The 21,674-nt window shown below is 48.0% G+C and overlaps 1 protein-coding gene across 1 annotated transcript in view; it reads right to left on the minus strand.

The window, feature by feature from the left end:
- Positions 1–21,674, minus strand: part of LOC121320128 (src substrate cortactin-like) — a 38,220-nt gene that overhangs the window by 2,106 nt on the left and 14,440 nt on the right. The window contains exons 5-14 of the mRNA XM_041258386.1: positions 19,201–19,311; positions 17,989–18,172; positions 17,640–17,750; positions 14,524–14,634; positions 12,896–12,951; positions 11,968–12,037; positions 9,685–9,833; positions 9,280–9,471; positions 8,331–8,463; positions 4,167–4,235 (exon numbers count right to left, since the gene is read on the minus strand). Coding sequence (XP_041114320.1) covers positions 4,167–4,235; positions 8,331–8,463; positions 9,280–9,471; positions 9,685–9,833; positions 11,968–12,037; positions 12,896–12,951; positions 14,524–14,634; positions 17,640–17,750; positions 17,989–18,172; positions 19,201–19,311 — 1,186 coding nt within the window. The remainder of the gene's footprint in view (positions 1–4,166; positions 4,236–8,330; positions 8,464–9,279; positions 9,472–9,684; positions 9,834–11,967; positions 12,038–12,895; positions 12,952–14,523; positions 14,635–17,639; positions 17,751–17,988; positions 18,173–19,200; positions 19,312–21,674) is intronic.

The raw sequence follows: 21,674 nt of genomic DNA on the forward strand, positions 1-21,674 counted from the left end.
CAACTCGGGCTGGAAACAGGGTTAGATATTTCCAGTGAGGGGGCTGGAAACAGGGTTAGATATTTCCAGTGAAGGGTATGGAAACAGGGTTAGATATTTCCAGTGAGGGGGTTGGAAACAGGGTTAGATATTTCCAGTGAAGGGGCTGGAAACAGGGTTAGATATTTCCAGTGAAGGGTATGGAAACAGGGTTAGATATTTCCAGTGAGGGGGCTGGAAACAGGGTTAGATATTTCCAGTGAGGGGGCTGGAAACAGGGTTAGATATTTCCAGTGAAGGGGCTGGAAACAGGGTTAGATATTTCCAGTGAGGGGGCTGGAAACAGGGTTAGATATTTCCAGTGAAGGGGCTGGAAACAGGGTTAGATATTTCCAGTGAGGGGGGTGGAAAATTTGCTCTGTAAATATCAGCTGATATTGGCATTATTGGTTATTTCTTAAATGTAGATGCTGTGTTTTATTAATAAGTTGTCATATCCACATATCTCGTAATAGCAGAGCTACCTAGCCACTATATGAAAGGCAGTGGCACAGCGGGTGATATAGTGGTGAATGGCAGTGGCACAGCGGGTGATGTAGTGTATGAATGGCAGTGGCACAGCGGGTGGTGTAGTGGTGAATGGCAGTGGCACAGTGGGTGGTGTAGTGGTGAAGGGCAGTGGCACAGCGGGTGATGTAGTGGTGAATGGCAGTGGCACAGCGGGTGATGTAGTGGTGAATGGCACTGGCACAGCGGGTGGTGTAGTGGTGAATGGCAGTGGCACAGCGGGTGATGTAGTGTATGAATGGCAGTGGCACAGCGGGTGGTGTAGTGGTGAATGGCAGTGGCACAGTGGGTGGTGTAGTGGTGAATGGCAGTGGCACAGCGGGTGATGTAATGGTGAATGGCAGTGGCACAGCGGGTGGTGTAGTGTATGAATGGCACTGGCACAGCGGGTGGTGTAGTGGTGAATGGCAGTGGCACAGTGGGTGGTGTAGTGTATGAATGGCAGTGGCACAGCGGGTGGTGTAGTGGTGAATGGCAGTGGCACAGCGGGTGGTGTAGTGGTGAATGGCAGTGGCACAGCGGGTGGTGTAGTGGTGAATGGCAGTGGCACAGCGGGTGGTGTAGTGGTGAATGGCAGTGGCACAGCGGGTGGTGTAGTGGTGAATGGCAGTGGCACAGCGGGTGGTGTAGTGGTGAATGGCAGTGGCACAGCGGGTGGTGTAGTGGTGAATGGCAGTGGCACAGCGGGTGGTGTAGTGGTGAATGGCACTGGCACAGCGGGTGGTGTAGTGGTGAATGGCAGTGGCACAGCGGGTGGTGTAGTGGTGAATGGCAGTGGCACAGCGGGTGGTGTAGTGGTGAATGGCAGTGGCACAGCGGGTGATGTAGTGTATGAATGGCAGTGGCACAGCGGGTGGTGTAGTGGTGAATGGCAGTGGCACAGCGGGTGGTGTAGTGTATGAATGGCAGTGGCACAGCGGGTGGTGTAGTGGTGAATGGCACTGGCACAGCGGGTGATGTAGTGGTGAATGGCAGTGGCACAGCGGGTGATGTAGTGTATGAATGGCAGTGGCACAGCGGGTGGTGTAGTGGTGAATGGCAGTGGCACAGCGGGTGATGTAGTGGTGAATGGCAGTGGCACAGCGGGTGATGTAGTGTATGAATGGCAGTGGCACAGCGGGTGGTGTAGTGGTGAATGGCAGTGGCACAGCGGGTGGTGTAGTGGTGAATGGCAGTGGCACAGCGGGTGGTGTAGTGGTGAATGGCAGTGGCACAGCGGGTGATGTAGTGTATGAATGGCAGTGGCACAGCGGGTGGTGTAGTGGTGAATGGCAGTGGCACAGCGGGTGATGTAGTGTATGAATGGCACTGGCACAGCGGGTGGTGTAGTGGTGAATGGCAGTGGCACAGCGGGTGGTGTAGTGGTGAATGGCAGTGGCACAGCGGGTGGTGTAGTGGTGAATGGCACTGGCACAGCGGGTGGTGTAGTGGTGAATGGCAGTGGCACAGCGGGTGATGTAGTGTATGAATGGCAGTGGCACAGCGGGTGGTGTAGTGGTGAATGGCAGTGGCACAGCGGGTGATGTAGTGTATGAATGGCAGTGGCACAGCGGGTGGTGTAGTGTATGAATGGCAGTGGCACAGCGGGTGGTGTAGTGTATGAATGGCAGTGGCACAGCGGGTGGTGTAGTGGTGAATGGCAGTGGCACAGCGGGTGGTGTAGTGTATGAATGGCAGTGGCACAGCGGGTGGTGTAGTGTATGAATGGCAGTGGCACAGCGGGTGGTGTAGTGGTGAATGGCAGTGGTACAGCGGGTGGTGTAGTGGTGAATGGCAGTGGCACAGCGGGTGGTGTAGTGGTGAATGGCAGTGGCACAGCGGGTGATGTAGTGTATGAATGGCAGTGGCACAGCGGGTGGTGTAGTGGTGAATGGCAGTGGCACAGCGGGTGGTGTAGTGGTGAATGGCACTGGCACAGCGGGTGGTGTAGTGGTGAATGGCAGTGGCACAGCGGGTGGTGTAGTGGTGAATGGCAGTGGCACAGCGGGTGGTGTAGTGGTGAATGGCAGTGGCACAGCGGGTGGTGTAGTGGTGAATGGCAGTGGCACAGCGGGTGGTGTAGTGGTGAATGGCAGTGGCACAGCGGGTGGTGTAGTGGTGAATGGCAGTGGCACAGCGGGTGATGTAGTGTATGAATGGCACTGGCACAGCGGGTGGTGTAGTGGTGAATGGCAGTGGCACAGCGGGTGATGTAGTGTATGAATGGCAGTGGCACAGCGGGTGGTGTAGTGGTGAATGGCAGTGGCACAGCGGGTGATGTAGTGTATGAATGGCACTGGCACAGCGGGTGATGTAGTGTATGAATGGCAGTGGCACAGCGGGTGGTGTAGTGGTGAATGGCAGTGGCACAGCGGGTGGTGTAGTGGTGAATGGCAGTGGCACAGCGGGTGGTGTAGTGGTGAATGGCATGGCACAGCGGGTGATGTAGTGGTGAATGGCACTGGCACAGCGGGTGGTGTAGTGTATGAATGGCAGTGGCACAGCGGGTGGTGTAGTGGTGAATGGCACTGGCACAGCGGGTGGTGTAGTGGTGAATGGCAGTGGCACAGCGGGTGATGTAGTGGTGAATGGCAGTGGCACAGCGGGTGGTGTAGTGGTGAATGGCAGTGGCACAGCGGGTGGTGTAGTGTATGAATGGCAGTGGCACAGCGGGTGGTGTAGTGGTGAATGGCAGTGGCACAGCGGGTGATGTAGTGGTGAATGGCACTGGCACAGCGGGTGGTGTAGTGGTGAATGGCAGTGGCACAGCGGGTGGTGTAGTGTATGAATGGCACTGGCACAGCGGGTGGTGTAGTGGTGAATAGCAGTGGCACAGCGGGTGATGTAGTGGTGAATGGCACTGGCACAGCGGGTGGTGTAGTGGTGAATGGCAGTGGCACAGCGGGTGATGTAGTGTATGAATGGCAGTGGCACAGCGGGTGGTGTAGTGGTGAATGGCAGTGGCACAGCGGGTGGTGTAGTGGTGAATGGCAGTGGCACAGCGGGTGGTGTAGTGTATGAATGGCAGTGGCACAGCGGGTGATGTAGTGGTGAATGGCACTGGCACAGCGGGTGATGTAGTGTATGAATGGCAGTGGCACAGCGGGTGGTGTAGTGTATGAATGGCAGTGGCACAGCGGGTGGTGTAGTGGTGAATGGCAGTGGCACAGCGGGTGGTGTAGTGGTGAATGGCAGTGGCACAGCGGGTGATGTAGTGTATGAATGGCAGTGGCACAGCGGGTGGTGTAGTGGTGAATGGCAGTGGCACAGCGGGTGGTGTAGTGTATGAATGGCACTGGCACAGCGGGTGATGTAGTGTATGAATGGCACTGGCACAGCGGGTGGTGTAGTGGTGAATGGCACTGGCACAGCGGGTGATGTAGTGGTGAATGGCAGTGGCACAGCGGGTGGTGTAGTGGTGAATGGCAGTGGCACAGCGGGTGATGTAGTGTATGAATGGCAGTGGCACAGCGGGTGGTGTAGTGGTGAATGGCAGTGGCACAGCGGGTGATGTAGTGGTGAATGGCAGTGGCACAGCGGGTCATGTAGTGTATGAATGGCAGTGGCACAGCGGGTCATGTAGTGTGTGAATGGCAGTGGCACAGCGGGTGATGTAGTGGTGAAGGGTGGAGGACACCTACCTCCCTGGTAATCATAGAGAGCCACTGCACACAGGCCTGCTGGAGCCTCCTCGTACTCATTCTCTGCAGCTGCGAAGCACAGAGACAGTTAGGAAGAAGCCGTACTGCCTGGGGGATATGGCTCAGAGTTGGGTTAGTAGACAATATGTCACCTTTCCATCTATCCATGTGAGCGAGTTCATATTTCCAGTTCCACACAGTCGCTGTGTATGTGTATATCGTTGTCTATTCCTTTCCATTACTGAGACACGTTTAACTCTCCTACACGTTCTGGGTCTATTTGACCCGACACTGCTTTCCATTGACCTCAAATGTTACTCTTTTTCTCAACTCTAATATAATATGCTTTTCCTAGGTTGGGGTAACAAACTTATTTTTAGAACTGATCTTGTATACAAAAAATAACATCTTGTGTCAATAAGACCTGAGTAATGTAGTATTGTATCTGTGTGCAGTATTGTATCTGTGTGTAGTGTTGTATCTGTGTGTAGTGTTGTATCTGTGTGCAGTATTGTATCTGTGTAGGTATTGTATCTGTGTGTAGTGTTGTATCTGTGTGCAGTATTGTATCTGTGTGTGGTATTCTATCTGTGTAGCTGAGCAGTGTAGTGTTGTATCTGTGTGTAGTATTGTATCTGTGTGTGGTATTCTATCTGTGTAGCTGAGCAGTGTAGTGTTGTATCTGTGTGTAGTATTGTATCTGTGTGTGGTATTCTATCTGTGTAGCTGAGCAGTGTAGTGTTGTATCTGTGTGTAGTATTGTATCTGTGTGTGGTATTCTATCTGTGTAGCTGAGCAGTGTGTAGTGTTGTATCTGTGTAGCTGAGCAGTGTAGTGTTGTATCTGTGTGCAGTATTGTATCTGTGTGTGGTATTCTATCTGTGTAGCTGAGCAGTGTAGTGTTGTATCTGTGTGTAGTATTGTATCTGTGTGTGGTATTCTATCTGTGTAGCTGAGCAGTGTAGTGTTGTATCTGTGTATAGTATTGTATCTGTGTGTGGTATTCTATCTGTGTAGCTGAGCAGTGTAGTGTTGTATCTGTGTGTAGTATTGTATCTGTGTACAGTATTGTATCTGTGTGTGGTATTCCATCTGTGTAGCTGAGCAGTGTAGTGTTGTATCTGTGTGCAGTATTGTCTCTGTGTGTGGTATTCTATCTGTGTAGCTGAGCAGTGTAGTGTTGTATCTGTGTGCAGTATTGTATCTGTGTGTGGTATTCTATCTTTGTAGCTGAGTAGTGCAGTGTTGTATCTGTGTACAGTATTGTATCTGTGTGTGGTATTCTATCTGTGGAGCTGAGCAGTGTAGTGTTGTATCTGTGTGCAGTATTGTCTCTGTGTGTGGTATTCTATCTGTGTAGCTGAGCAGTGTAGTGTTGTATCTGTGTGCAGTATTGTATCTGTGTAGCTGAGCAGTGTAGTGTTGTATCTGTGTGTAGTATTGTATCTGTGTGTGGTATTCTATCTGTGTAGCTGAGCAGTGTAGTGTTGTATCTGTGTGTGGTATTCTATCTGTGTAGCTGAGCAGTGTAGTGTTGTATCTGTGTGTAGTATTGTATCTGTGTGTGGTATTCTATCTGTGTAGCTGAGCAGTGTAGTGTTGTATCTGTGTGTAGTATTGTATCTGTGTGTAGTACTGTATCTGTGGCGCTGAGCAGTGTAGTGTTGTATCTGTGTGTAGTATTGTATCTGTGTGTAGTATTGTATCTGTGTAGCTGAGCAGTGTAGTGTTGTATCTGTGTGTAGTATTGTATCTGTGTGTGGTATTCTATCTGTGTAGCTGAGCAGTGTAGTGTTGTATCTGTGTGTGGTATTCTATCTGTGGAGCTGAGCAGTGTAGTGTTGTATCTGTGTGTAGTATTGTATCTGTGTGTAGTGCTGTATCTGTGGAGCTGAGCAGTGTAGTGTTGTATCTGTGTGTAGTATTGTAGCTGTGTAGCTGAGCAGTGTAGTGTTTTATCTGTGTGTAGTATTGTATCTGTGTGTGGTATTCTATCTGTGTAGCTGAGTAGTGCAGTGTTGTATCTGTGTGTAGTATTGTATCTGTGTGTGGTATTCTATCTGTGTAGCTGAGCAGTGTAGTGTTGTATCTTTGTGTCGTATTGTATCTGTGTGTGGTATTCCATCTGTGGAGCTGAGCAGTGTAGTGTTGTATCTGTGTGTAGTATTGTATCTGTGTAGCTGAGCAGTGTAGTGTTGTATCTGTGTGTAGTATTGTATCTGTGTGTGGTATTCTATCTGTGTAGCTGAGCAGTGTAGTGTTGTATCTGTGTGTAGTATTGTATCTGTGTGTGGTATTCTATCTGTGTAGCTGAGCAGTGTAGTGTTGTATCTGTGTGTAGTATTGTATCTGTGTAGCTGAGCAGTGTAGTGTTGTATCTGTGTGTCGTATTGTATCTGTGTGTGGTATTCTATCTGTGTAGCTGAGCAGTGTAGTGTTGTATCTGTGTGCAGTATTCTATCTGTGTAGGTGAGCAGTGTAGTGTTGTATCTGTGTGCAGTATTGTATCTGTGTAGCTGAGCAGTGTAGTGTTGTATCTGTGTGCAGTATTGTATCTGTGTGTAGTACTGTATCTGTGGAGCTGAGCAGTGTAGTGTTGTATCTGTGTGTAGTATTGTATCTGTGTGTGGTATTCTATCTGTGGAGCTGAGCAGTGTAGTGTTGTATCTGTGTGTGGTATTCTATCTGTGGAGCTGAGCAGTGTAGTGTTGTATCTGTGTGCAGTATTGTATCTGTGGAGCTGAGCAGTGTAGTGTTGTATCTGTGTGTAGTATTGTATCTGTGGAGCTGAGCAGTGTAGTGTTGTATCTGTGTGTAGTATTGTATCTGTGTGTGGTATTCTATCTGTGGAGCTGAGCAGTGTAGTGTTGTATCTGTGTGCAGTATTGTATCTGTGGAGCTGAGCAGTGTAGTGTTGTATCTGTGTGTAGTATTGTATCTGTGGAGCTGAGCAGTGTAGTGTTGTATCTGTGTGTCGTATTGTATCTGTGTGTGGTATTCTATCTGTGTAGCTGAGCAGTGTAGTGTTGTATCTGTGTGTCGTATTGTATCTGTGTGTGGTATTCTATCTGTGTAGCTGAGCAGTGTAGTGTTGTATCTGTGTGTAGTATTGTATCTGTGTGTGGTATTCTATCTGTGTAGCTGAGCAGTGTAGTGTTGTATCTGTGTGTAGTATTGTATCTGTGTGTGGTATTCTATCTGTGTAGCTGAGCAGTGTAGTGTTGTATCTGTGTACAGTATTGTATCTGTGTGTGGTATTCTATCTGTGGAGCTGAGCAGTGTAGTGTTGTATCTGTGTGTAGTATTGTATCTGTGTGTGGTATTCTATCTGTGTAGCTGAGCAGTGTAGTGTTGTATCTGTGTGTAGTATTGTATCTGTGTGCAGTATTGTATCTGTGTGCAGTATTGTATCTGTGTAGCTGAGCAGTGTAGTGTTGTATCTGTGTGCAGTATTGTATCTGTGTGTAGTATTGTATCTGTGGAGCTGAGCAGTGTAGTGTTGTATCTGTGTGTAGTGTTGTATATGTGTGTAGTGTTGTATCTGTGCATAGTGTTGTATCTGTGTAGTTGAGTATTGAAGAAGACAATACAGTGCTTTTGCCTGGGTTTTTATTAATATTAGATTTGTATTATTGCTATTATGTCTGGAAATGGCTGCACCTGTCTGGAGAAATGTTTCTAAACAAGGTTTATACAAATTTCTACAAGGTAACTACAGGCTCATTTTCTCTGCAAGCAACAACATCTCTCTGATAAAGAGGTTAAAAATGAGCAGTTGCAAGTGGTTATTAGACAAAGAACTTTTAGCAGAGCGGAACCGAGACAGTGAAGTGAAGGAGGAAGAGAAATGGAAGACAATGATGATGGTGATCCTGGCTCTGCTGTAAAACTTCACCCGGCATATTTGAGGCCTCACATGTGATACAATACTTTGCCACTCTCTGCAGCACACTGCAATCATACGAATGTCTTTTGTGTTTGGTATGAGGAGAGGCACCTATTCTGTGATAAAATCAAATAAAAACCTGCACATGCTTGTATATAAGAATACGTTATATAAAAGCATGGCCAGGTTTTCAGTAAGTCTGCAGCCAGCCCCTCAGTAGAGCAAGCTCAGCAGCCGCACCCTTGGGGCAGTGCCGTGACCGGACACTGGGGTCTCACCTGTGTCAGTGCTTGTGAGTACTGAAACATCCTCGTAGACTCCCGGTTCCTCCTCCTCCTCCTCCTCCTTCGTGCTGGGCATCTCCACCAAGCGTGGGGGCAGATCGGGGGGCTCCTCGTACTCAGGGTCCTCCTGGAAACACGACACAGTGGAGCAAGGAATTGCTGCATTCATACAGGCAGTGCTGAACCAACCTCCGTGTGAGCACACACACACTGAGAGACACACATACACACCCACCACACACTGAGACACACACACACACCCACACAACACACATTGAGACATACACACACACACAGACACACACACACCACACACTGAGAGACACACACACACACACCCACACACACACACACACACACACACACCACACACACACACCACCACATGCACACACACGCAGACATGCACACACACACACACGCACACACACCACACACACACACACACCACCCACTAAGACATACACCCACACACACACATACCACACTGAGACACACACACACACACAAAACACTGAGACATACACATACACACACGCACACACACACCACACACTGAGACATACACACACACACACCACACTGAGACACACACACACACACACACACACACACACACACACACACACACACACACACACACACACCACACTGAGACATACACCCACACACACACACACCACACTGAGACACACACACACAAAACACTGAGACACACACACACACACACACACACACACACACACACACACACACACACACACACCCACACCCACACACTGAGACATACACCCCAACACGCACACACACCACACTGAGACACACACACACACCACACTGAGACATACACACACACACACACACATACACACACGCAGACACACACACACACACACACAAGCAAATAAATACTTAGTATTATCCTTTTAGGTTCCAAGGTTACCTGCTCCTCCACCTGCCTGTAGCAGGGTTCAGACTCTGGTTCAGACTCTGGTTCAGGCACTGGCTCAGGCACCTCTCTTCGTCTCTCGGGCAGTGCTGGAGGCGCCTGCGGGGCTCTTGAGGATGGTATGGCAGGGGCTTTTGGAGCAGGAGGCTCCTCCTCCTCCTCTCTGGTGCTCAACTCTGCTTCCTGCTAGTGAAAAAAAATAAAAGAGCCGATGAGAGCTCCTGTTTGGCTAGCAATAACGAACGCACAAGCTGAACACCTGTTTCCTCTATTTAACTCTTATATAGTTGTTTCCTTATAAGCTAGGTGCCCTTTTCCTCCAGCTTGCCCAGGCCTTTGGGTTCCCACTGGTTTTGGGCTCTGTCAGAGTTACTGCTCGCTGTGCTGCGCTCGCTGTACCTGCTGTCTCTTGCGTGCCTCCTCCTGCTCTCTCTTCTCACGGGCCTGTCTCCTCGCTCGCTCCTCCTCGGCTCTCCGGCGGTCCTCCTCGCCCGTCGCCTTGGCCATGTTCTCAAAGCGTGCCTTCAGACTGCTGGCCCCGCTGCTCGCTGCAGAGGAAACAGAGGCAGTGTAGGGGGTCTCTGATAATGCTATTAGAGGGGGTCTCTGATAATGCTATTAGAGGGGGGCTCTGACAATGCTATTAGAGGAGCTCTGATAATGCTATTAGAGGAGCTCTGATAATGCTTTTAGAGGGGGACTCTGATAATACTATTAGAGGGGAGCTCTGATAATGCTATTAGAGGAGCTCTGATAATGCTTTTAGAGGGGGACTCTGATAATGCTATTAGAGGGGAGCTCTGATAATGCTATTAGAGGGGGGCTCTGATAATGCTATTAGAGGGGGGCTCTGATAATGCTATTAGAGGAGCTCTGATAATGCTATTAGAGGGGAGCTCTGATAATGCTATTAGAGGGGAGCTCTGATAATGCTATTAGAGGGGGGCTCTGATAATGCTATTAGAGGGGGGCTCTGATAATGCTATTAGAGGAGCTCTGATAATGCTATTAGAGGGGGGCTCTGATAATGCTATTAGAGGAGCTCTGATAATGCTATTAGAGGGGAGCTCTGATAATGCTATTAGAGGGGAGCTCTGATAATGCTATTAGAGGGGGAGCTCTGATAATGCTATTAGAGGAGCTCTGATAATGCTATTAGAGGGGGGCTCTGATAATGCTATTAGAGGGGGCTCTGATAATGCTATTAGAGGGGGAGCTCTGATAATGCTATTAGAGGGGGGCTCTGATAATGCTATTAGAGGAGCTCTGATAATGCTTTTAGAGGGGGGCTCTGATAATGCTATTAGAGGGGGGCTCTGATAATGCTATTAGAGGAGCTCTGATAATGCTATTAGAGGAGCTCTGATAATGCTTTTAGAGGGGGGCTCTGATAATGCTATTAGAGGGGAGCTCTGATAATGCTATTAGAGGGGGAGCTCTGATAATGCTATTAGAGGAGCTCTGATAATGCTTTTAGAGGGGGGCTCTGATAATGCTATTAGAGGGGGAGCTCTGATAATGCTATTAGAGGGGGAGCTCTGATAATGCTATTAGAGGGGGGCTCTGATGCTATTAGAGGAGCTCTGATAATGCTTTTAGAGGGGGGCTCTGATAATGCTATTAGAGGGGGGCTCTGATAATGCTATTAGAGGGGGCTCTGATAATGCTATTAGAGGGAGCTCTGATAATGCTTTTAGAGGGGGGCTCTGATAATGCTATTAGAGGGGAGCTCTGATAATGCTATTACAGGGGGGCTCTGATAATGCTATTAGAGGGGGGCTCTGATAATGCTATTAGAGGAGCTCTGATAATGCTATTAGAGGGGAGCTCTGATAATGCTATTACAGGGGAGCTCTGATAATGCTATTAGAGGGGGGTTCTGATGCTATTAGAGGAGCTCTGATAATGCTATTAGAGGAGCTCTGATAATGCTATTAGAGGGGGGTTCTGATGCTATTAGAGGAGCTCCGATAATGCTTTTAGAGGGGGGCTCTGATAACGCTATTAGAGGTGATCTCTGATAATGCTATTAGAGGAGCTCTGATAATGCTATTAGAGGGGGAGCTCTGATAATGCTATTAGAGGAGCTCTGATAATGCTATTAGAGGGGAGCTCTGATAATGCTATTAGAAGGGGCTCTGATAATGCTATTAGAGGGGGAGCTCTGATAATGCTATTAGAGGGGAGCTCTGATAATGCTATTAGAAGGGGCTCTGATAATGCTATTAGACGGGGGACTCTGAGGGGGGCTCATTGTCGCTCCTAACGGGGTTGTGTGTCAGGGGTGCAAAGACACACTCAGGTGCAGATACAATACGCATCACAGCACACAGGATGCAACACAATGCTCACTGCGATACACGTGATGGTCCTGCCGGGTTCTGTTTAAAGGCAAGACTTAAATGACACAGTTGGGTTATGTAGTGCTACCCACTATAAATCCCATTCATTCATCAGTCAAGAACAATTTGTTCCATGCACCCTGATTCGCCCGATGCGCGCCTCTATTACGATACACGATCCATCTCCTAAAGGATGTGCCCCCCTTCGTTCCGACAATGCAGCGCTACACCCCTGCTGCTCACGGCTTTCCTTTCCTTTCATCCGCGGTGCTGCTCTCATGCAGGTTAGGGGTTAGCGAGGAGTCCTTCCTGCACTCTGCACAGCATGCTGGGTACTTACATGCCTCGACGGGCTGGGTTTTCTGATAGGAGGACGTTGGTGCCTCCATCTCAGTGAAGGAGGCGGCGCCCTGTTAAGAGACACAGAGGAGCGGCTCTTACAATCATCCTTGATGGATATCGCAAGGGTGCTATCCAGGCTAAATAAATACATTTGAATTAAGGGATCGTTACCTGAACAAGAATGCTGTTGCAGTCAGAATGGAAGAGAAATGTGTCACTGCAACGGAACTCCTGTGTTATTGTTACACGTTGAGAATATTTGGAGAGTGTTGGGTTTCTGGATGATGTATCTTTTGCTATACTTGTCTGATGTAAATATGTTTTATTTTATATTACACAATATATACATATATATATATATATATATATATATATATATATATATATATATATATATATATATATATATATATATATATATATATATATATACGCACTCACACACACACACACACACACACACACTTAAGGTATCTGTATCCCTTTTTGCTACCTAACTTCAACCCTGGGGCTCTCCAACTTCCCTGAAAGTCACCATCAGCGATTAAACTCTTGATGCCCTCAATGAGCATCTCTGCCCACCTGGTGTCGCTGTGTCTCAATCGAAATAAGCACTGCAATTAAACATCTGGCCACTGGGTGTCGCCCTTAGCCATGTGAAAAAAAAAGGATCTTCCTCTCAATTCAGTCCTATTTCTGGTGAGGGAGGCCTCTATCCTGTAAAACTGGAACGGCACTGTATTTTTGCATGGTGTGTTTTCAGTCCCCCCCCCCATGCTTTTCCCATGGTTATCCTCTTACCATAGTTTACCCTGGTTTACCATGTTTATTAATGTACTTTCTTCACTGTGCTTTACAATGCATACCTATGCTTTACCATGCTTTCACTATGCTGTATTACACTTTGACCCCAGCCCTGGGCTCACCTTATCCATGCGGTCTGTCTGCACACCATAGCGCCCCCCAAAACCCTTGGTGTAATCTGGAAGAGAGAAGATGAGAGGGAAAAGAGCAGGGGGTTACTGTCACCATGGAGAAGACTCGGTCACCCTCTTCAAACAAGAAGAGATTTCCATACAGGGTCACTATCACCATGGAGAAGACTCGGTCACACATTAAACAAGAAGAGATTTCCATACACGGTCACTATCACCATGGAGAAGACTCGGTCACACTTCAAACAAGAAGAGATTTCCATACAGGGTCACTATCACCATGGAGAAGACTCGGTCACACTTCAAAGAAGAAGAGATTTCCACACAGGGTCACTATCACCATGGAGAAGACTCGGTCACACTTCAAAGAAGAAGAGATTTCCACACAGGGTCACTATCACCATGGAGAAGACTCGGTCACACTTCAAAGAAGAAGAGATTTCCACACAGGGTCACTATCACCTTGGAGAAGACTCGGTCACACTCTTCAAACAAGAAGAGATTTCCAAACAGGGTCACTATCACCATGGAGAAGACTCGGTCACACTTCAAACAAGAAGAGATTTCCATACAGGGTCACTATCACCATGGAGAAGACTCGGTCACCCTCTTCAAACAAGAAAAGATTTCCATACAGGGTCACTATCACCATGGAGAAGACTCGGTCACACTTCAAACAAGAAGAGATTTCCATACAGGGTCACTATCACCATGGAGAAGACTCGGTCACCCTCTTCAAACAAGAAGAGATTTCCATACAGGGTCACTATCACCATGGAGAAGACTCGGTCACCCTCTTCAAACAAGAAGAGATTTCCATACAGGGTCACTATCACCATGGAGAAGACTCGGTCACACTTCAAACAAGAAGAGATTTCCATACAGGGTCACTATCACCTTGGAGAAGACTCGGTCACACTTCAAACAAGAAGAGATTTCCATACAGGGTCACTATCACCTTGGAGAAGACTCGGTCACCCTCTTCAAACAAGAACAGATTTCCATACAGGGTCACAATCACCATGGAGAAGACTCGGTCACACTTCAAACAAGAAGAGATTTCCATACAGGGTCACTATCACCATGGAGAAGACTCGGTCACACTTCAAACAAGAAGAGATTTCCATACAGGGTCACTATCACCTTGGAGAAGACTCGGTCACACTTCAAACAAGAAGAGATTTCCATACAGGGTCACAATCACCATGGAGAAGACTCGGTCACCCTCTTCAAACAAGAAGAGATTTCCATACAGGGTCACTATCACCATGGAGAAGACTCGGTCACCCTCTTCAAACAAGAAGAGATTTCCATACAGGGTCACTATCACCATGGAGAAGACTCGGTCACCCTCTTCAAACAAGAAGAGATTTCCATACAGGGTCACTATCACCAGGGAGAAGACTCGGTCACACTCTTCAAACAAGAAGAGATTTCCATACAGGGTCACTATCACCATGGAGAAGACTCGGTCACCCTCATCAAACAAGAAGAGATTTCCACACAGGGAAGCCAGCTCCATGTTCCCATAATGTCATATTACACAGGCAAGCCTCTCACACACACAGATAGCAGCTGCACCTGCACTGTGCTGCCCTGCCCGCAGGGGGAGCCCCTACCTTTTTGGGACTCGTGTTTCTCTGTCTCTGCCTTGTAGTCGTACCCCAGAGCTGCTTTATCCACCTTGTCTCGCTCCACACCGTACTTCCCTCCAAAGCCCTTTGAGTAATCTGAACAGGAGAGAGAACAGAGGGGTGTCTGTCTGTCTGTCTGACTGAAAATATTTCCACCGCACCTGCTTTCATTGTGTGAGATCCCTCTCTGCACTGCAATGATCTACAGCTGTGTGCTAGTGCTGAAGCCTGATGCATTCCTAACATCACATTTCATTGTGTGAGATCCCTCTCTGCACTGCAATGATCTACAGCTGTGTGCTAGTGCTGAGGCCTGATGCATTCCTAACATCACATTTCATTGTGTGAGATCCCTCTCTGCACTGCAATGATCTACAGCTGTGTGCTAGTGCTGAAGCCTGATGCATTCCTAACATCACATTTCATTGTGTCAGATCCCTCTCTGCACTGCAATGATCTACAGCTGTGTGCTAGTGCTGAAGCCTGATGCATTCCTAACATCACATTTCATTGTGTGAGATCCCTCTCTGCACTGCAATGATCTACAGCTGTGTGCTAGTGCTGAAGCCTGATGCATTCCTAACATCACATTTCATTGTGTCAGATCCCTCTCTGCACTGCAATGATCTACAGCTGTGTGCTAGTGCTGAGGCCTGATGCATTCCTAACATCACATTTCATTGTGTGAGATCCCTCTCTGCACTGCAATGATCTACAGCTGTGTGCTAGTGCTGAGGCCTGATGCATTCCTAACATCACATTTCATTGTGTGAGATCCCTCTCTGCACTGCAATGATCTACAGCTGTGTGCTAGTGCTGAAGCCTGATGCATTCCTAACATCACATTTCATTGTGTGAGATCCCTCTCTGCACTGCAATGATCTACAGCTGTGTGCTAGTGCTGAGGCCTGATGCATTCCTAACATCACATTTCATTGTGTGAGATCCCTCTCTGCACTGCAATGATCTACAGCTGTGTGCTAGTGCTGAAGCCTGATGCATTCCTAACATCACATTTCATTGTGTGAGATCCCTCTCTGCACTGCAATGATCTACAGCTGTGTGCTAGTGCTGAGGCCTGATGCATTCCTAACATCACATTTCATTGTGTGAGATCCCTCTCTGCACTGCAATGATCTACAGCTGTGTGCTAGTGCTGAGGCCTGATGCATTCCTAACATCACATTTCATTGTGTGAGATCCCTCTCTGCACTGCAATGATCTACAGCTGTGTGCTAGTGCTGAAGCCTGATGCATTCCTAACATCACATTTCATTGTGTGAGATCCCTCTCTGCACTGCAATGATCTACAGCTGTGTGCTAGTGCTGAAGCCTGATGCATTCCTAACATCACATTTCATTGTGTGAGATCCCTCTCTGCACTGCAATGATCTACAGCTGTGTGCTAGTGCTGAGGCCTGATGCATTCCTAACATCACATTTCATTGTGTCAGATCCCTCTCTGCACTGCAATGATCTACAGCTGTGTGCTAGTGCTGAAGCCTGATGCATTCCTAACATCACATTTCATTGTGTGAGATCCCTCTCTGCACTGCAATGATCTACAGCTGTGTGCTAGTGCTGAGGCCTGATGCATTCCTAACATCACATTTCATTGTGTGAGATCCCTCTCTGCACTGCAATGATCTACAGCTGTGTGCTAGTGCTGAGGCCTGATGCATTCCTAACATCACATTTCATTGTGTCAGATCCCTCTCTGCACTGCAATGATCTACAGCTGTGTGCTAGTGCTGAAGCCTGATGCATTCCTAACATCACATTTCATTGTGTGAGATCCCTCTCTGCACTGCAATGATCTACAGCTGTGTGCTAGTGCTGAGGCCTGATGCATTCCTAACATCACATTTCATTGTGTGAGATCCCTCTCTGCACTGCAATGATCTACAGCTGTGTGCTAGTGCTGAAGCCTGATGCATTCCTAACATCACATTTCATTGTGTGAGATCCCTCTCTGCACTGCAATGATCTACAGCTGTGTGCTAGTGCTGAAGCCTGATGCATTCCTAACATCACATTTCATTGTGTGAGATCCCTCTCTGCACTGCAATGATCTACAGCTGTGTGCTAGTGCTGAAGCCTGATGCATTCCTAACATCACATTTCATTGTGTGAGATCCCTCTCTGCACTGCAATGATCTACAGCTGTGTGCTAGTGCTGAAGCCTGATGCATTCCTAACATCACATTTCATTGTGTGAGATCCCTCTCTGCACTGCAATGATCTACAGCTGTGTGCTAGTGCTGAAGCCTGATGCATTCCTAACATCACATTTCATTGTGTGAGATCCCTCTCTGCACTGCAATGATCTACAGCTGTGTGCTAGTGCTGAGGCCTGATGCATTCCTAACATCACATTTCATTGTGTGAGATCCCTCTCTGCACTGCAATGATCTACAGCTGTGTGCTAGTGCTGAAGCCTGATGCATTCCTAACATCACATTTCATTGTGTCAGATCCCTCTCTGCACTGCAATGATCTACAGCTGTGTGCTAGTGCTGAAGCCTGATGCATTCCTAACATCACATTTCATTGTGTGAGATCCCTCTCTGCACTGCAATGATCTACAGCTGTGTGCTAGTGCTGAAGCCTGATGCATTCCTAACATCACATTTCATTGTGTCAGATCCCTCTCTGCACTGCAATGATCTACAGCTGTGTGCTAGTGCTGAGGCCTGATGCATTCCTAACATCACATTTCATTGTGTGAGATCCCTCTCTGCACTGCAATGATCTACAGCTGTGTGCTAGTGCTGAGGCCTGATGCATTCCTAACATCACATTTCATTGTGTGAGATCCCTCTCTGCACTGCAATGATCTACAGCTGTGTGCTAGTGCTGAGGCCTGATGCATTCCTAACATCACATTTCATTGTGTGAGATCCCTCTCTGCACTGCAATGATCTACAGCTGTGTGCTAGTGCTGAGGTCACAAACAGTGCAGGGACAGTCTGTCTGTAAGTCTGTCTGTAAATCCATACATATATTACAAAGACAAGCCCCTCACACAGATACGGATAGCAGCTGTACCAGCACTGTGCTGCCCTGTACTACCCTGTCCTGCCCGCAGGGGGAGCCCCTACCTTTCTGGGACTCGTGTTTCTCTGTCTCTGCCTTGTAGTCGTACCCCAATGCTGCTTTATCCACCTTTTCTCGCTCCACACCGTACTTCCCTCCAAAGCCCTTTGAGTAATCTGAACAGGAGAGAGGGGGAGGGGGAGAGAGAAGGGGGGAGAACACAGAGGTTACAAACAGTACAGACATCTGTCTGTGTGTCTGTCTTACTGTGTGTTTGTCTGTCTGTCTGTCTTTCTGTCTGTCTGTCTGTCTGTTTGTAAATCCACATTAACTCAGAGTAAGCATTACAATTGCTCTGTACCAGCACTGTGCTGCCCTGTACTACCCTGTCCTGCCCGCAGGGGGAGCCCCTACCTTTCTGGGACTCGTGTTTCTCTGTCTCTGCCTTGTAGTCGTACCCCAATGCTGCTTTATCCACCTTTTCTCGCTCCACACCGTACTTCCCTCCAAAGCCCTTTGAGTAATCTGAACAGGAGAGAGGGGGAGGGGGAGAGAGATGGTGGGAGAACACAGAGGTCACAAACAGTGCAGGGACAGTCTGTCTGTTGTCTGTCTTACTGTCATTCGTATGTTACGAGAATGAAAGACGCTCCCACACGAGGGTGAACGGGGAACATGAGTTTCGGTTGTCGTCTGACGTTTCCTCCTTTCGTCTTCCACTCTCACTCACCTATCTCCTCACCTGAGGTGGAGAGAGGGAGGAGAGGAGAGAGGTGGGCAGAGAAGAGAGAAGAGAGGTGGACAGAGAGGAGAGGAGAGAGAGCAGGTGGAGAGGTGGGAGAGAGAGAGATGAGGTGGAGAGAGGAGAGAGTGGAGAGGAGAGAGGTGAGAGAGGAGGAGAGGATAGGAGAGAGGTGGAGAGAGAGGAGAGGAGAAAAAGGAGAGAGGTGGACAGAGAGGAGAAGGTGGGAGAGGTGGAGAGGAGGAGAGGAGAGGGAGAGGAGAGGAGAGGAGAGAAAGGAGAGAGGTGGACAGAGAGGAGAGGAAAGGTGGAGAGAGGAGAGGAGAGGAGAGGAGAGGAGAGAGGTAGAGAGGAGAGAAAGGAGAGAGGTGGACATAGAGGAAAGGAGAGAGGTGGAGAGAGAGGAGAGGAGAGGTGGAGAGAGAGGAGAGGAGAGAGGTGGAGAGGGAGGAGAGAGGAGAGGAGAGAGGTGGAGAGGGAGGAGAGGAGAGAGAGCAGGTGGAGAGAGGCGAGGAGAGGAGAGAGGTGGAGAGGGAGGAGAGGAGAGAGAAAGCAGGTGGAGAGGGAGGAGGTGAGGGGAGAGCAGTTGCACCTGTGAAACATATCTGCCAGAATATTATGTGAGTCCCTGATAATATTGCCTGTGGTTATTACTAAACACCACTGATTAATGTAATCGCTAGTTGTACCTTTTCCAAGTTCCACATCAAAACAAACACATGCTTTAACCCTTTTTTATGCAATAATGATTAAATGCACGTTAGTGCTGAACTCCTGGAACACTACACTTATTGTCTGTATTGTTGCTCAGTCCCTTGGCAGGGATTCAGGAGGGTCTGGCTGTATGCATGTATCAGAGGGTCCAGCCTATCAGTGTCCCTCACCTTGTCAATGCGATCCTTCTGCACCCCGTACTTCCCCCCGAACCCTTGAGCCGCGTCGGTCTGAGAGGAGTGCTTGTCCACCTCTGCCACGTAGCCGTGCCCCATGGCAACCTGGAAGAAAAACAACAGTAATCAGGAGCTGTGTCGGAATTCAGACATCAGAGATCACAGAGCAAACAATTACACAGAACTACACAGCATCCATCACACAGAACCACACAGCATCCATCACACAGAACTACACAGCATCCATCACACAGAACTACACAGCATCCATCACACAGAACTACACAGCCTGGATCACACAGAACTACACAGCATCCATCACACAGAACTACACAGCATCCATCACACAGAACTACACAGCATCCATCACACAGAACTACACAGCATCCATCACACAGAACTACACAGCATCCATCACACAGAACTACACAGCCTGGATCACACAGAACTACACAGCATCCATCACACAGAACTACACAGCATCCATCACACAGAACTACACAGCATCCATCACACAGAACTACACAGCCTAAATCACACAGAACTATACAGCATGAATCACACAGAACTACACAGCCTAAATCACACAGAACTATACAGCATGAATCACACAGAACTACACATCCTGGATCACACAGAACTACACAGCATCCATCACACAGAACTACACAGCATCCATCACACAGAACTACACAGCATCCATCACACAGAACTACACAGCCTGGATCACACAGAACTACACAGCATCCATCACACATAACTACACAGCATGGATCACACAGAACTACACAGCCTGGATCACACAGAACTACACAGCATCCATCACACAGAACTACACAGCCTGGATCACACAGAACTACACAGCATCCATCACACAGAACTACACAGCATCCATCACACAGAACTACACAGCATCCATCACACAGAACTACACAGCCTGGATCACACAGAACTACACAGCATCCATCACACAGAACTACACAGCATCCATCACACAGAACTACACAGCATCCATCACACAGAACTACACAGCCTGGATCACACAGAACTACACAGCATCCATCACACATAAATACACAGCATGGATCACACAGAACTACACAGCCTGGATCACACAGAACTACACAGCATCCATCACACAGAACTACACAGCATCCATCACACAGAACTACACAGCATCCATCACACAGAACTACACAGCATCCATCACACAGAACTACACAGCATCCATCACACAGAACTACACAGCATCCATCACACAGAACCACACAGCATCCATCACACAGAACTACACAGCATCCATCACACAGAACTACACAGCATCCATCACACAGAACTACACAGCATCCATCACACAGAACTACACAGCCTGGATCACACAGAACTACACAGCATCCATCACACAGAACTACACAGCATCCATCACACAGAACTACACAGCCTGGATCACACAGAACTACACAGCATCCATCACACAGAACTACACAGCCTGGATCACACAGAACTACACAGCATCCATCACACAGAACTACACAGCATCCATCACACAGAACTACACAGCCTGGATCACACAGAACTACACAGCATCCATCACACAGAACTACACAGCCTAGATCACACAGAACTATACAGCATCCATCACACAGAACTACACAGCATCCATCACACAGAACTACACAGCATCCATCACACAGAACTACACAGCATGGATCACACAGAACTATACAGCATCCATCACACAGGACTACACAGCATCCATCACACAGAACTACACAGCATCCATCACACAGAACTACACAGCATGGATCACACAGAACTATACAGCATCCATCACACAGAACTACACAGCATCCATCACACAGAACTACACAGCCTGGATCACACAGAACTACACAGCATCCATCACACAGAACTACACAGCATCCATCACACAGAACTACACAGCATCCATCACACAGAACTACACAGCCTGGATCACACAGAACTACACAGCCTGGATCACACAGAACTACACAGCCTGGATCACACAGAACTACACAGCATCCATCACACAGAACTACACAGCATCCATCACACAGAACTACACAGCATAGATCACACAGAACTACACAGCCTGGATCACACAGAACTACACAGCACCCATCACACAGAACTACACAGCACCCATCACACAGAACCACACAGCATCCATCACACAGAACTACACAGCCTGGATCACACAGAACTACACAGCATCCATCACACAGAACTACACAGCATCCATCACACAGAACTACACAGCATCCATCACACAGAACTACACAGCATCCATCACACAGAACTACACAGCATCCATCACACAGAACTACACAGCCTCCATCACACAGAACTACACAGCATCCATCACACAGAACTACACAGCATCCATCACACAGAACTACACAGCATCCATCACACAGAACTACACAGCATCCATCACACAGAACTAC

The sequence above is a fragment of the Polyodon spathula genome, chromosome 8 (genome assembly GCF_017654505.1).
Source record: "Polyodon spathula isolate WHYD16114869_AA chromosome 8, ASM1765450v1, whole genome shotgun sequence".
Lineage (NCBI taxonomy): Eukaryota > Metazoa > Chordata > Actinopteri > Acipenseriformes > Polyodontidae > Polyodon > Polyodon spathula.